This window comes from Leucoraja erinacea, chromosome 1 (genome assembly GCF_028641065.1).
Source record: "Leucoraja erinacea ecotype New England chromosome 1, Leri_hhj_1, whole genome shotgun sequence".
Lineage (NCBI taxonomy): Eukaryota > Metazoa > Chordata > Chondrichthyes > Rajiformes > Rajidae > Leucoraja > Leucoraja erinaceus.
Window position 1 is genome coordinate 83,149,195 of NC_073377.1, and position 15,514 is coordinate 83,164,708.

The 15,514-nt window shown below is 41.4% G+C and overlaps 1 protein-coding gene across 1 annotated transcript; it reads right to left on the reverse strand.

Annotated features, from left to right (window-relative positions):
* Window positions 1-281: 281 nt before the first annotated feature.
* Window positions 282-15,017, reverse strand: LOC129698763 (sodium-dependent phosphate transport protein 2B-like). Its single transcript, XM_055638002.1, has 13 exons — window positions 14,943-15,017; window positions 14,479-14,569; window positions 13,130-13,243; window positions 12,868-12,996; window positions 12,442-12,585; window positions 12,165-12,276; window positions 10,187-10,382; window positions 6,944-7,039; window positions 4,796-4,916; window positions 4,181-4,348; window positions 3,076-3,192; window positions 2,842-2,966; window positions 282-1,115 (listed from the first exon to the last, which is right to left on the reverse strand). Exons 2-13 carry the CDS (start codon window positions 14,561-14,563, stop codon window positions 546-548), a joined length of 1,977 nt encoding a protein of 658 aa, XP_055493977.1. The 5' UTR covers window positions 14,564-14,569; window positions 14,943-15,017; the 3' UTR covers window positions 282-545.
* Between the last annotated feature and the right edge of the window lie 497 nt (window positions 15,018-15,514).

Sequence of the window (15,514 nt, forward strand, 5' to 3'; positions counted from 1 at the left end):
GGGGCTGCTCATCAAGTTCTGGTTGCATTTTGGTCCCACGATCCTGGTGTTTTGGCACAAGGCAGGGAGTGGGGAGGGCTGATCGGAGGAGGGGGGAGGAACTCTCATCGCCCCCCCCCCCCCCAAAACCCCCCAACCCCTATCCCCCACTACCCCCCCCCCCCCCCCCCCCGCCCCCGCCCCCCCCGCCCCCCCCCCCCCCCCCCCCCCCCCCCCCCCCCCCCCCCCCCCCCCCCCCCCCCCCCCCCCCCACCCCCCCCCCGCGCCCCCCCCCCCCCCCCCCCCCCCCCCCCGCGCGCATTGGGGGACGGGACTTAATGGGTCCCACTTGGTCTAGTATACACTATAATGAAGGTGTGCACTTAAGAGCAACAATTGAATACAAAACAGTATAAATTGGTGAAGGAATCACTTCTAGCACAAAATTTGTTAATGGCACTAACCATTCAGGATACCATAAGTGATAGGAACTCATATAGGTTAAACCTTACAAAATACTGCACCACTTTACAAAGGCATGTTTAAGCAATTCTGTGGTTCAAATGCTACATAGCTGTTGAATTAACTCTTGTTTCACTTAAAGCTGGGAATGTCTTGAGATCTTTTTTCTCATTCTCTAAAATGGCTGGATTATCATAAGCCTCCAAAGATCTGGCCTGCTTTTCCTTTTTATCACCATTTTCATCATCACTCTTCTTGCAGCAACCACACTTACGAAAACACCGATTGGAACAACATATTGTAGCATGCTGTACCACTCCGTCCCATGGTCTTAAAGAATGAAACCAAATTGGAAGGAAGTTCCATGTTTGCAAAACCTTTGGCAAGTACCTTGGACATTTTGCTTGCATAACGTTGATAACAATAATAACAATTACAAACACCAGAATAGGAACACCTACTCCAGCCAGAACCTGCCAACCAGCAACAGACAGCCCAAATATAATTAGAGGGAGCAGCAGGAAACACAAAATCAAGTAGGTAACAGCAAACCACCTATAGCTGGATGTATAAGTGCCCAAGGCTTTGGCTAGACGAATGGGCACGCGCATGAATGGCAGAGGGTACCAAATGAGGATCCCAGAGATATTAAAAAAGAAATGACACAAAGCAATCTATAAAAATAAAAAACAACTTTTAGTATACATTTAAAGTCTATTTTTCAAAATTAAAAAATTATAATTGAATATTGATTAAATACTTATGTTATCATTAGAACTATTAATAATTATGTACATATAGATTCTTACTTCAGATAGCTATTCATGTATAGAACAGCAAAACATGACCATTAATGTTATTATTCAGTCCTTCCTCTACAGTTCAGAACAATTAAGACCATATTTGATGTCCCAAATTGGATGTTTTGATGAGTTATGAGTTTCAGCAACATAGAACTAAAAGATCTTTGACTTCATTTCTTGCTACACATCATAACCTGTACAGTGCAATGGTGCTGCAGGTAGAGACCAGTCTTCCAGCTCTAGCAATTTGGGATAAATTCTGACCTTTGGTGATGGAGTTTGCACATTTCCTCTCTGACTGTGTTGTTTTCCCTGGGTACCCTTGTTCCACCCCACTTCCCAAAGACATGCTAGTTTGTGGGAAAATTAATAATGGTAAATGTGGCTGAAGGAAATCAAGGGGTTTTCTATCGTTGTATGTGATCTCGATTTTTTTGGGGAAATAAGTGAACCAGTATGAACCTGATGATCCAAATGACACCTTCTTGAAAAAAGTATTTTCGCAATCCCACTACCACCTCCCTGCTCTCTCCACAAAGCTGCAAATTTAAGTTTCTCCTTCTGAAGTATTTTTAAAGTCACTAATAATTCTGGTTTTACCACCATCCAAATGTCAAACAAAAACATCTTACTTCCTCATAGAGTCAAAGTCATGCAGCGTGGAAACAGGCCCTTCAGCCCAACTTGTCCAAATCGACCAACATGTCCTATCTATACTATTTCCACCTGCCTGCATTTGGCCCATATCCCTCTAAACCTGTCTAATTATGTCTTAAACATTGCAACAGTCCTGCCTCAACTACCTCCTGTGGCAGCTTGTTCCATACACCCACCACCCTTGGTGTGAAAAAGGTACCCCTCAGATTCCTATTAAATCTTTCCCCCCTTCACCTTAAGCCTATGTACCTATGGTTCTGGAGTCCCCTACTCTGGGCAAGAGACCCTGTGTGTCTACCTGATTTATTCCTCTCATGATTTTATACACTTCTATAAAATCACCCCTCATCTTCCTGCACTCCTCGGAATAGAGTCCCAGCCTACTCAACTTCTCCTTATAACTCAGACCCTCGAGTCCAAGCAACATCCTTGTAAATTGTCTCTGTTCCCTTTCCTACTTGAAAACATCCTGAGTACTTTTGCAACATATCTCAAATATGATTATCAACTCTCCCATCAGATGGTTAAAATTCCCTAAATTTTCAATCAAAAACATTTATATTCTTGATCTTGGTTAACTATGGGAAAGAGGCAACTGCACCTGGTACAATTGACAGGCAATTATAGTCGGGGTGAAAACATCAGCCAGGATTATTGCGTTTGATCACTCTTGAGCCAATCACTCTCAGAGCAAAGGATAAATAAATCCAGTGATCAAAATGACACATGGGGAAAATATTACCCATTTGAACAAAAGACTGGATCTAATCCTGGAATGGTTCATTGTTGTCATTTGCCACATTTAGTAAAGGATGTTTACAAGAAAGATATGTTCTCTGATTATCAATTCAGGCCTCTGGATTGTCGGACTATACCACTGAACGATCTGCCAAGTATATAAAATAACAATTACTAAAGCAGACTGGTTGTTTGTGCTCACCTGTAAAGAATCAGCTAAGGTTTCTCCTGGACTGGCAAGTGCAGCTATAATAGCAGTAGTGGTTGTACCAATATTGGAACCCAGTGTAAGGGGATAGACTCGCTCAATACTGATCACACCAATTCCTGACAAGAGGGGAAAAAATACAAACATGATACATAAAACACAAAAGAAGGGAAATATTAGAACATTTTAACCACTGATTTCCCCATAAATGTTTTCCTCAAAACTTACCAACCAATGGTGTAAGAGCAGAGGTGAAAATAGAACTGCTTTGAACAATAAAAGTCATTCCAGCACCCACGAGAATGGCAATATATCCTGTCACCCAACCAAATGGATATTTGAAATCTGCAAAAAGATTAGGATTTAATTCAATACGGATTATTTTGCCTGTCAGAAATGACAACATGTAAATTATGGTAAAATAACTAATATATGTTTTGATATTATTGCATGTACATTCGACATTGACATACAGATTAATTGTGTTACATGTATTCAAATGATTAAAGGTCACAATGGCAATTAAATTACATCAATGTACAATAGAGATCAACTCCAACTGCTTTGAAATTTTCCTTTTTAATATTTAAAAAATATTTTAAAAGTTTTGTCTTTTTACGACAATGGTCTTTGCCAGATCCTTCCTATTTATTGTACATTTTTTGCAATATGTTTGAAAGGGATACAATAAAATTGTATTGATCCAAGATTGTAAAATATATTTATATCTTACATGAAGGAAACAATATATCTAAAACTATTGTAAAACCCAATAGTGTCTCTATTTAACATGCCATCATTTTAACAATAATCTCTTTTTATATTGGAATTTTACAGCATATGTGTTACATCAAATTTTTAAAAATCACAATATCAATTGAGATAACTTTCAACCATCTTTGCCCTAGCAGTAACCTAGAAGAGAGTATTGTTGTCCGAGGCCATAGTCTAAGAATGTTTAACATTTATACTCCTTTTATTTCATTGATTTCAGTGGCAGACTACAATCAGGAATTGTAAATTGCAGGAATCCACTCCACTATATTAATTCCCAAACTAAAAAGATTCACATTTCTGCAGCTTCTTATAGATTTTTAAATACATTTGTATTTTAAAACATATTTTAATAATCTCAAAAAGAATAACTCCGGTTGATAAATACCTAGAATGCCCAGAAGTGTTTACAGTTCACAATCTTCAATGTCCAAATGTCTCACAGTGCAAAATATAATAAATTATTTAAGATAATCACAAACTATATAGTATGCAGGTGAAGTGCGAAGAAAAATATACATTTTATCCTAGATATTTAAAGTTTATTTTTTCCGTTTACCTGTATTAATAATTTTTTTGATAACAGCGGCGACCTGTCCTTTTAACATGGAGTTGAGAAGTTTGACAATGAATATCAAGCAGCTGCACAGAATAATCAAGGAGCCTGCAAGAAGGATGAGGCCAATTCCTAGATCTGATATGGAGGCATTCACAAATAAATGGTGACCTAAAATCAAAAAGGTAAACCAGAAACAACATCTCGATTAATTAATCTAATGTATATACTGAAATGCTTCTAAATACCCTTATGTTCAGGAATAATGTTTTATATCGCAGAGTACAGCATCCATACTTTGAAACTGCTTTTGATATTTAGCAAATAATGGGACATGGATGGGTAGACAATTTCATTTACATCACATAAAAACATCTCAATGTGCTTTACACATAAGTAATTAGATAAAAATTGCCAACAAGCCAAAAGTTGACAGAGAGTTAAAGAAGAGATGTAAGCTCAACAATTTTTAAAGAGTGTCTTCTTTCATTTATTCATATCTACCAGTATTCTTCACTGTGCCAAACATGTATTTATACAAACATGACAAAAACCTCTTTCATTTTTTGCTTTTGTTCTTAAATAATATCAAAATAATCGAATGAAACATTCACTTACATTTTTGAATATATATTGTTTCTGATATATTTTTCAGAGTCAAAGTATTATTGCCATCTATCCAACAAAATTCGGGTGATGTGCAATTGAGTGAATTTGGGACAGTCACGTTTTTTTCAACCTACAAGAGAGGAACAACCATTTCAATCATTTTCAGTCACCTTTTCCGTAGCAAATGCTGTCTGAAACTCTACACAATTACATCGGCAGTACCAGATGTTCCCTAACCATTAAAGTACATTAAAGTACATGTAAAGTACTTTTTTTCTATCAACCTTAGAACTATTTCAGTCCTCTTTCTTTAAATTAATATTTATTGCCAATTTTCCATGATAATAATCTTTTATTTTCTTTCTGCTTTGGCATTCATTTATATATAGCAACAACATTCATATCTTTCTCAGCATCTGCACAGATTTTCATTCTTGTTATCTTATTTTCTTCTATATCTTCCTCCTCACAGTTTTTAACCTGTACTTTTTTCATTGGTCGATTTATTTCTTTTGACACTCCTTAATTACTCCTTATTATTGCATAACTTTTGTCTCTCTGTCATCCATTAAATGCCCTTTCAGGTGACTCCGTGATGTGAGGGCAGAATCTCTGAATAAGAAGGTGCCACAATTAAGATAAGGGTAGATTTCTTCTCTCAATGGTCCTTGAGCCTTTGTTCCAGTACATTGTGAAGGCCGAATCCTTGAATTTATTCAACCCTGAAATAAGATTTTTAATCAATAAGGTAATCAAGACTTCTGGGGGCAAGAGCAGGAAAGTGGACCTGAATGTGTTGGATCATTCAGAATTATATTGATTGGTGGAGCAGGCTCAAACTCCTTCCCTGCTTCTTATGGTCTTATAAGTCCACACTAACATATCGCCACCTGCATTTATTCAAAAAGAGCTACAATTTACTATAAAAGAGATAAATCAATCTCAAACGGTGTTTGCAAATGGCTGAATTTTATAAAGCATAAAAAGACAAATAGCATACATGTAGCTATGGGCTGGGTACCTTGAAGAACTCAACTATAGCATGTACATAACTGGTATATTGTGGTACCCAGTCACAAGTGTTGATTAGCTGAGAGTCACTGTTGTTTATACAGGATATGTTGTTTACTTGTTTGTATGGGCCGCAATAAGTTTATTTGGCCTTCCATCACAGCAATGTGATGGATGTTTATGTAAATTATGTTGTGTCTTGGGTCTATGTGTTTGTAATGTATGGCTGCAGAAACGGCATTTCGTTTGGACCTCAAGGGGTCCAAATGACAATTAAATGTATCTTGTATCTTGTATGTAACACAAAAAGCCCTACAGACATTACACCTGCCTTTAACCAGGTTTAAATACTATCTGATCCAATGCCACTATCATTCAATATTTATATTTTTCAAGCTAGCAACAAATGGAGGTAGAAGAGTTGGAGGTGGGGGCAGGGGAGGGATAGGTTAAAATTGCCCAAAAGCTGGAAATGCAGTGGGCAAGTCTTCTGTAAGCTCTGATGTAAATCCTGTGCACAATTCTAGGGAAAGAGTATTTAAAGCCCAATGCTACAGCACTCCCATTCTGACTGGGCACTGGAATTTGAAAGCAACTACTCAGCAGCTACATTGGAGGAAGGCAAGCAATTGGCAAAGGTACACTGGTTAAAGTTACCAAAGTTTTTGAAAGGACTTTTCAAAGGACTTGCATCACTTATTATTAGATTTATTATTGCAAGCTCAAAGACAACGATTGTGTATCAAACACTCCTCCACTGTGACTGTGTCTTGGCCTGAGCAGAGGCAGCTTGGTTTCTGGAGGAGTTCTGTCACCCAAAAAGACATCACACCCGTAACCTTTCAACAAAATATATCACATCTCTCCTCCCTGTCACCCAAAACCCTTCTCCTGTCTGAATCTTCTTGCCAGAAAAAAACAAAGAGAGCCCAAAATTTCTTTCTCACACAGAGATTCCACAAATTGTATCTGGGCCACAGTAACAAAGGTGGCAGCTTTTAAAAGTTTCTATAGTTTGCTTATACCACTCGACTATTATTCAATAACAAATTGTGCTCATTTTCATGATCATGTATCATATATAAGCAGTCACTGAACCAGACTGACAAAGTTGGCATGAGGTAACTACATTTTTTGTTCACTTGCCATTTCATTTGTGGTCTTGCACCATTCTTTGATGAGGCTTCGGTTTGCTGCTGCTGGATTTCCTGTTGCTATATCATTTATTACAGATTTGTCCAACTGAAATGAAGTAATTATTTTATGATTTAGACATGTCAGAAAATACCAAGTCATCGATTTTTCACTGAATATGGAATTCATGCTTTAGGGAAATGAACACAGGCCTTGGGACACAGACTGACAAAGCTCATTGTTGGTTATTCATGGACAAAGCTTATTTGTGGATCTTTTGGTGTTTTCCTGTAGTTTTTTATAGTTGGAGTACTTAATAAGCCTCGTTAGAAGGCACCCTTGTTAGTCTGACAAAAGAGTCGGGTGAGGTAAGGACTTCAGGCCTTGATCCCCAAGACACACACTTAATGTACACCAGCATTGACAGAGGTTCAACAGCTTCAAGTTGACTTTTACAAATATCATTTTTTTATTTCAAAGCTGAATTACAGTTCCATTGTGGAATATGAACTCGTGTTCCCATATTTACTGCCATGTATTTGCATATTGTATATGGTGTAGTGAAAAACAAAATCTCAATATCCTTCCAAGGATCATTATCAAGTAGGATCGGATCAAGACTCTGAGATAGTAAAGAGATAGCAGTTCAGGTTGCCAAAGGTTTAATGTTGGTTTAGAGCAAGAGTTAGGGATGTGGGGGCAGGGGTATAGAAGGTGAGAATTTTAGGGAGAATAATTGAAAAATATAACCATGACAACAACCATATCCAACTTTTCACTATAAACTCCAATCTATCATGGTTTCCATTCAAAATGTTGACAGAGGATAAGGAAGAATAACAATTTAAATTAATAAATCAGCATTCCAGATTTCATGATGGTGTTAATATGCAAATGTTCTCCTTTCAGAGTGAACAATTATAATTGCAGTAGTGAAAGGACTGCAGTTCAAAATATGCTCAACATGCAGAAGAATGCATTCTGCATAAAATAAAATGATGCAATACTGGAATAATAAAGCCTAATTGTGAAACAATGAAGTGTTGCAGTACTACACAGAAGGAAGTCACAACCCATCATATTCATGTCAACAGAATAATCCCATCACTCCCCTGACCCTCCTCCTGTTTGTCCTTGCTGCCCTGTGATGTATCCTCACATATATGACCGCCACTTCCCTTTGATTGCTTTGCCAATTACAGGCACTAAAGGTGTAGATTGCAGTAGGTAATTAACTCTCCATCATGTGTTTGGGATAATGGAATAATCTGGAGCACCCTGTAGAATTTCATCTCGTAACAGTGAAAACATGCAAACTGTATACAGAACACACACAAGATCTGGACCCCAGGTCAGTGGAACGGTGAGGCAGCAACATTAACTGTGCTGGCACAGTGGTCCAGCAGTTAACATGACTGCTTCACAGGTCCAGAGACCCTGATATATCTGTGGTTGTGTCGCTGCATGTAACTGTGTGGATTTCTGCTGGGTGCTTTGGTTCCACCCCACATTCCCTATATGTACTGAGAAGTTGAGTAGCTGTTGTGAATTACCCTGTCAATAGCAAAAGGAATCAAGGAGGAGTCAATGGGCAAGTGAGAAAGGATAAGGTACAGGGCTACAGGGAAATCAGTAGAGGGGCAATGGTACTAATGGGATTATTCTTCTGGGAGGTATCATGGACCCAATGAATTGGATGGCCTCTTTTTGTGTAAAAGTAAGAAGGAACTGATGCAAAAGTTGAACTATTCCTCACTTAATCTCCAAATTGTATAGTATAGTATACAATTTCTTTCACAGAGTTAAGTCAAAGAGAAACATTTATTCCTCACCAAAAAACAATATAAAGCTGCCCCTTGATATATCTCTTCGGCCCAAGTTCACGCTGGAAATATTTGTCCTACTCAACCGGACTATCAGTTCAACGACACTGCGATGCGGGGAATCAAAAAGTTTCCTTTTTGTTTTTACAGATTTTACGATTTTCTTCAAAAATTCTAATGGACAGTATGATGACAATTAACTGTATAAATTAACCATGTATTTATAAAGGAAGTTCAGTTTAAACACTCATCCAGAAGTGGCCCAAATCTCAATACAATGCTCTTTCAGCGCTAAACTACAACGTCTGCCCAATAAAATGCTTGTCCCAATAACACAGTTGGAAACTATAGAATTTTAAATTACACGCTAACACTGATCCTTGGAGTGATCTTATTTATCTTAATGATATAAAGCATTATGATTTATCCGTCAAATAATTGATAACTTTCACTAATATTCTTTATTAGATTCAGTTGCACAATAACTATTTCACACCTTGTGTACTGTAACCTGTAGGAACCTATCAAGGCGATAAAGTAGGAAGAAAAATTGTTTAAAAGGACACAAAATGCTGGAGTAACTCAGCAGGTCAGGCAGCATCTATGGAGAACATGGATAGGTGACGTTTCGAGTTACTCCAATACTTTGCGTCCATTCGTGAATTAATCAGCATCTGCAGTTCTTTGCTTCTACAATAAAAATATTTTCATAGTTTTATTTGATAATATTAGTGTGAATTCTTCATCATCATAGTGGGTGTCATGGAAAGCATAGATGGTGCCCTGTTAAATCAGGCCCACTCAGGGGATATGAGATGTGGACATTTATGACTTACCCACCGTAGTTACACCAATATTCCCCTGAAACGAAGAAACAAGGAAGTTGCCGATGCTGGTTTACAAAAGGAGACACAGAGTGCTGGAGTAAGTCAGTGGATCAGGCAGCATCACATGATAACATGGATTGGCAACATTTCAAGACAGGGCCCTTCTTCAGACTGAAGACTATCCATCTTCTCCTGAGATGCTTCTCCTGGTCCACTGAGCTACCCCAGTCTTCTTACTCTATAAATGATATAGTTAGGGTTTACACTGGGATCCTTGGGTTTGAAGAGGTGAAGGGAGAAAGGAAAGAGGTCTGGATGAAGTCTGGAGAGAAGTTGGAAGTCAAGTAATTAAGGTGCAAACTTTTCCCAACCAGACCTTTGGTTCAAGATCTCCAGGGTATCAGCAGCACCCAAAATATCCCTCCATATTTGTGGCCAGCACAGAACTGAGGCTCGGCAGCCACTGTCTTGCGCTTGACTCTCTGACACACCACAAGGTTCTGGAGAGCTCGGTCTGGCAGTTAGATACTCAGTGTTTCTTCCCACGGCACCTATCCACAGAGAATCTATCCTGGTTTAATATGAATCCACAGCACATGGCTTACCTGCACAATAAGTTTGGTGAGGGGATTGGTAATAACTTTTAACATATCTGGAGCATCTTCACCACTCTGGATATCAAATGACTTGACAATAATTTCAGTGAGATAGTATAGATAGCCAGAGGCTGCTTCTATCGGCAGTAGGATTATCACCGAGAGCCAATTAAAGAAATCATGTACAGTTGCACCTGCAAAGGCTCTAGGAAGGAAATAAATATGATTAGCACATTCACAATCTTTATCATTTTTTACAAGATTGACCCTGGCATCACAACCCAGGCCCCCACCATTCTCTGTGCAATGAAACCTGCCCTGCACATCTCCTTTAAACTTGACCATCCTGTGAAAAGGTTCTGACTGTCTATCCTATCTATGCCTCTCAATCTTATGTACTTCTATTCTATTCACTTGGACCATCTCTGACATTTCTAGATCTCACCGTCTCCATCACAGGTAACAGACTATTGACCGACATCTACTACAAACCTACTGACTCCCATAGCTATCTTGACTACACTTCTTCCCACCCTGCTTCCTGTAAAGTTTCTATCCCTTACTCCCAATTCCTCGGTCTATGCCGCATCTGCGCCCAGGATGAGGTGTACCATACCAGGGCATCGGATATGTCCTCTTTCTTTAGGAAACGGGGGTTCCCCTCTTCCATTATAGATGAGGCTCTCACTAGGGTCTCCTCGATATCCTGCAGCTCGCTCTTACTCCCCCTCCCCCCATTTTTAACAAGGACAGAGGCCTCCTTGTCTCCACCTTCCAACCCATCAGCCGTCGCATACAGCATATAATCTTCCAACATTTTTGCCTCCTCCAACGGGATCGCAATACTGGCCTCATCTTCCCATCTCCACCCCTTTCTGCTTTCTGCAGAGACTGTTCCCCCCCAAAACTCTGGTCAACTCAACCCTTCCCACCCAAACCACCCCCTCCCCAGGTTCTTTCCCCAGCAACCGCAGGAGATACAACACTGTACCTTTATCCCCCCCCCCCCTCTCTACTCCATCCAAAGACCCAGTATTTCCAGGTGAGGCAGAGGTTCATTTGCACCTCCTCCAAACTCATCTACTGTATCCGCTGTTCCAGGTGTCAACTTTTCTACATCGGCAAGACCAAGCACAGGCTCGGCGATCGTTTTGCTGAACACCTCCGCTCAGCCAGTCTTAACCTACCTGATCTTGCCTGTGTTTGTGAGGAAAGGTCTTCATCAAGGCCCCTGCAATCTCCTCAATAACCTGGCATAGACTATGAGGTCCTGGGAGTTGCCACCTTAATGACCCACAAGAGCCCCACCACCACTCTGATCTCACTATCCTCTCTGCCCTTCTCATTAATGAAAACTGATGCAAGGTACTTGTTTGGTATCACGCCTACATCCTCTGAGTCCAAGCATAAATTCCCTCCTTTTTCCTTGAATAGTAATGTGCATGACTTTTTCTTTCTTGTTTTCTCTTGTGAAGCACCTCTACTCACCAATCCTTCTGCCAACGGAACCAGTTTCCCCTGATTTAGTTCATCAAAATCACATGTAATTTGAAACACCATTATCATGTCACGGCTGAAAGGGGAACTCCAATTTCCTTGCACAACTGTAGGTTAGTTCATCTTTGGTTTCATTCTGGTAAATCTGCACAACGCCCCAGTTTAATACTGAACTGCCTTCTCAAATTGGCCTGTTACAGTCCACATCTCAGGTAGACTCCAGCCTCTTTACATATATGCCAATTAGTTTCTACTTTCTCTCCTCCTTCAAGATCAATCACTTTAAAACTCTCTGTATAAATCTAATCTGCACATTCTTTACCAGCCTCTTTGGGCAGTGAACTTCCCAACGGCCGTACAAAACATTCGTGGACTGCCTGCCTAAAAGAATAGGACTTCTGCCCTTTCCTCCCCTCCCCTCCTAAACTGCTTTGTTCGGATGCTGTTAGCTCAGAACTTAAAAACAAGAGTCCACCCGGGGAAGGCATACCTTCTGAATTCAGTTCGGTCTCCAGATTGCATCAGAGCCACGATGGTGTTGGTCACCGAGGTACCGATGTTGGTTCCCATTATCACAGGAATGGCTGATCGCACTCCTAACACTGAGGGGGGGGGGGGGGGGGGGGGTAAATAGGAAAAGTGAGATGAGCGGGAGATTGAAAGTTGGAAGGTGTCTGTCGCTGCCACACCTCTCCAACATTAAAATTGTTTTTTCAAACAACAAACTCAGCGCCAGCGTGGTGGATCTGAGAACACAGTGTACTCACAGCCAGAGGACACCATGCTGACCACGATAGAAGACGATGTGCTGGAGCTTTGAACTAGAACTGTGACCAAGATGCCGATCACCAGGCCGGCCACGGGATTTGACAGAACCGCGTTATCTTTGAAAATATCTCCCGCGGCTTTACCTGCAGAGCAGCAAATAGCAACAGACATTAAAACAAAATGCAGACCATTCTTTCGTGCAGCTGTAAGTGCAGATGAGAGGGAGCACCTTCCGACCCTGTACCCGTGTGGACGAGCAACAAGTGTCCTGCTAACATGGGAAGCCCAATCTGCAAAGTGTTTCTCTCCTAACCTACCATGCAAAGCTGAGCCTGTTTCTCGCCTGTCATTAGCCATTTCCTACCCCTGGTTCTGATTCGATAACAGGGCATAAAATGTTCAGTCGAGAACCCCAGATATCTCACCTCCAACAAGTTGGAAGGCCGAGCTGAGGATGTCCAGCGAGCAGACGAAGAGGTAAAGCAATCCAAACAGTGAAGCGATCTTCAACACTGTGATCAGCACTCGAAACACCTTCATCTTGGTGTTCAGTTCTGTCAACGAGAATGATTATTTAAAGGGTTATTAAATCATTTAAATGATTATTTAAAGAGTCAGGGATCAGTGTTTTCTGCCAGAGAATAAACGCGGACATTGGCTGGGCATTGTACAGGGACAGATAGATACCTGACCACTTGACGCCGGTAGCCTCGAGTTTAGGCAGTGCCCATGGATCCTCAGGCTCATTCTCCGTCAGGGTGATGGTAGAGTTAGCAGGGTGCAAAGTGGTCTCTCCGATTCCTAGAAGATCAAAGATTGATGAGTGAAAGAGTCAATACCAGCACGCTGTGGTCACAACATAAAGATCTGGATACACAAGAAACTGCAGATGCTGATTTTTAAAATCAAAACATGAGGTACTGGGGGAACTCAGCGGGCCAGGCACCATCTCTGGAGGGAATTGATAGATGACCTTTCGGGTCTGGACCCTTTTGACTGAGGTGGGGCGGGGGAGAAAGCTGGAAAAGAGAGGTCGGGAGGGATGAGCAAACCAAGGAGTTGTGGAGGGATCCATTCATCCCTTCCCACCCAACCCATACGCCCCCCAGGTACATTTTCCTGCAATTGCAGATGTAACAGCTGACCCGACACGTCCTTCCTCAGTTCCATCCAGGGATCACAGCTGCGATTCCAGGTGAGACAGAGGTTCACGTTCACCTCTTCAAATCTCATCTACTTAATTCGGTGTTCCCAATGTATAACGTGGCCCCCTTTATATCGACGAGATCAAGTATAGACTAGACGCCCATTGTGCAGAACACTTGCGCTGTGTTTGCCGCTTATTGCCAGGTTTCCCACTCTAACTAACCATTGTAACTCCCTTTCCCATTCTCAAACCAACGTTTCTGCCCTTGGCCTCCTCCGTTGCCAGAGTGAGCCCACAAGCAAACTGGAGGAACCTTGCCTCATATTCCGCTTGGGTAGCTTACAATCCAACGGTATTAATGTCGGATTCTCCAACGATAAATTATACCCCCTACTCTCTTTTTCCCCCCAACCCATCCCCACACCAATATGCCCCATGAACCACTCCCCCAATCCCACCCCAGTCCTGCTTCATTCTCCTCCTTCCAACAGTCTCCTATCTCCAGTTTATTTCCTCTCTTTCCCCTCTGCTACCCACTCCACCCCATGGCTATACTTCACTCCCTGTCTTACACCCCCTTTTTCATCTCCAGCCTTTGTCCACGCATCTACCAATTTAACCCCACTCACCTGTATCCATCTGTCACTTGACAAGCTTTGCCTGCCTCTATCTCTCTTTACCACCTTTCTCTGCTCATCCACCCAGTCCCTTCTACCCCCACCCCTCCCACATCTCCCTCTCTCCATCGTTGTGAAGAGGGGGGGGGGGGGGGGGGGGGGGTCCGGACGCCGCGAAGCATCGTCTGTCGATTCATCCACAGATGCTGACTGACCGCTCCAGCGTTGTGTTTTCCATAAGGAGCGGGTGGGTGCGTGGAGCCCCGACTCACCGTTCATCCTCGGCTTGCAGTCATCGTCGGGCTCCGCGGTATCTGACCTGCCCTGCGAGCCCTCCAGCCCAGCCTGTGACTCCATGGTCGCCTGCAAGGAGCAGTGGTCAGATGTTAGTTCGATTCCAGACGGAGCCTGTTGGAATTTAATATTAGCCCGCTTTTCCCTTCTATTCCTGCAAATTCTCTCAGATAATATTCACCCCGCGAGAAACTCCGCATTAACTTTCTGCTCAATAGAATAGGCAAGGAAAGTCAAGGGAGAAGATAACTCGTATTTGAAAGTCAACGACAGCACAAAGACACAAGAGCTTTGAACGCGCTCTATCTAATATATTAAAATTAATTTAAAAAAACGAATGAGTTTGAAAGCAAAATAGTAAAATAAAGTTATTTTAAATTGATAAATAGTAAACTATTAAGTGTCAATTCCGTGGGGTCTGTCGTTTACATCGTCTGCTCACCGATTCTTGCTGGCAGAAGTTAAAGAAAATCCTTCAATATTGGTTATGAGATCTTTCCCTCGCACCCTGGGCACAGTTTATATATAGTTTGCGAGGGAGCGAACAGAATGACGACGAATCATGTGATGTACTTCCTGAAGAATTACCTGACTGGCCTTTTAACCTAACCTGCAAAGTGAAATATAGCAAGTATATTGCTTTGGAGATAGCGCCAGGTCGGCGTACACTTAAATCTATGCAGCTCTTCAAGATAGCTGTAACTTATTAACAACAGTGATTAATTCTTAGTTTCACAATCAGATCTGTCCACCTGTCAGATGCAGATCCAAAGTTAAAACTTCCATAGGTTATCTATGTTTTGGATAGTTAGAACGTTAGGAAGGCAGAAATTAATGGCACAGAAGAAGGAGATTTTGTCAAGACCTGTCCATTACTGCTTTAAAACTTCCTATTTCTCATCCATTGCACTGTGTACAGTGGTACAGCAAGTGCTCATCTGAGTACTTCTTAAATACCCTGAAAGATTCTGTCTTCGGGCAGTGCGGTCCAGACCCATGCCATCCTATAGCTGA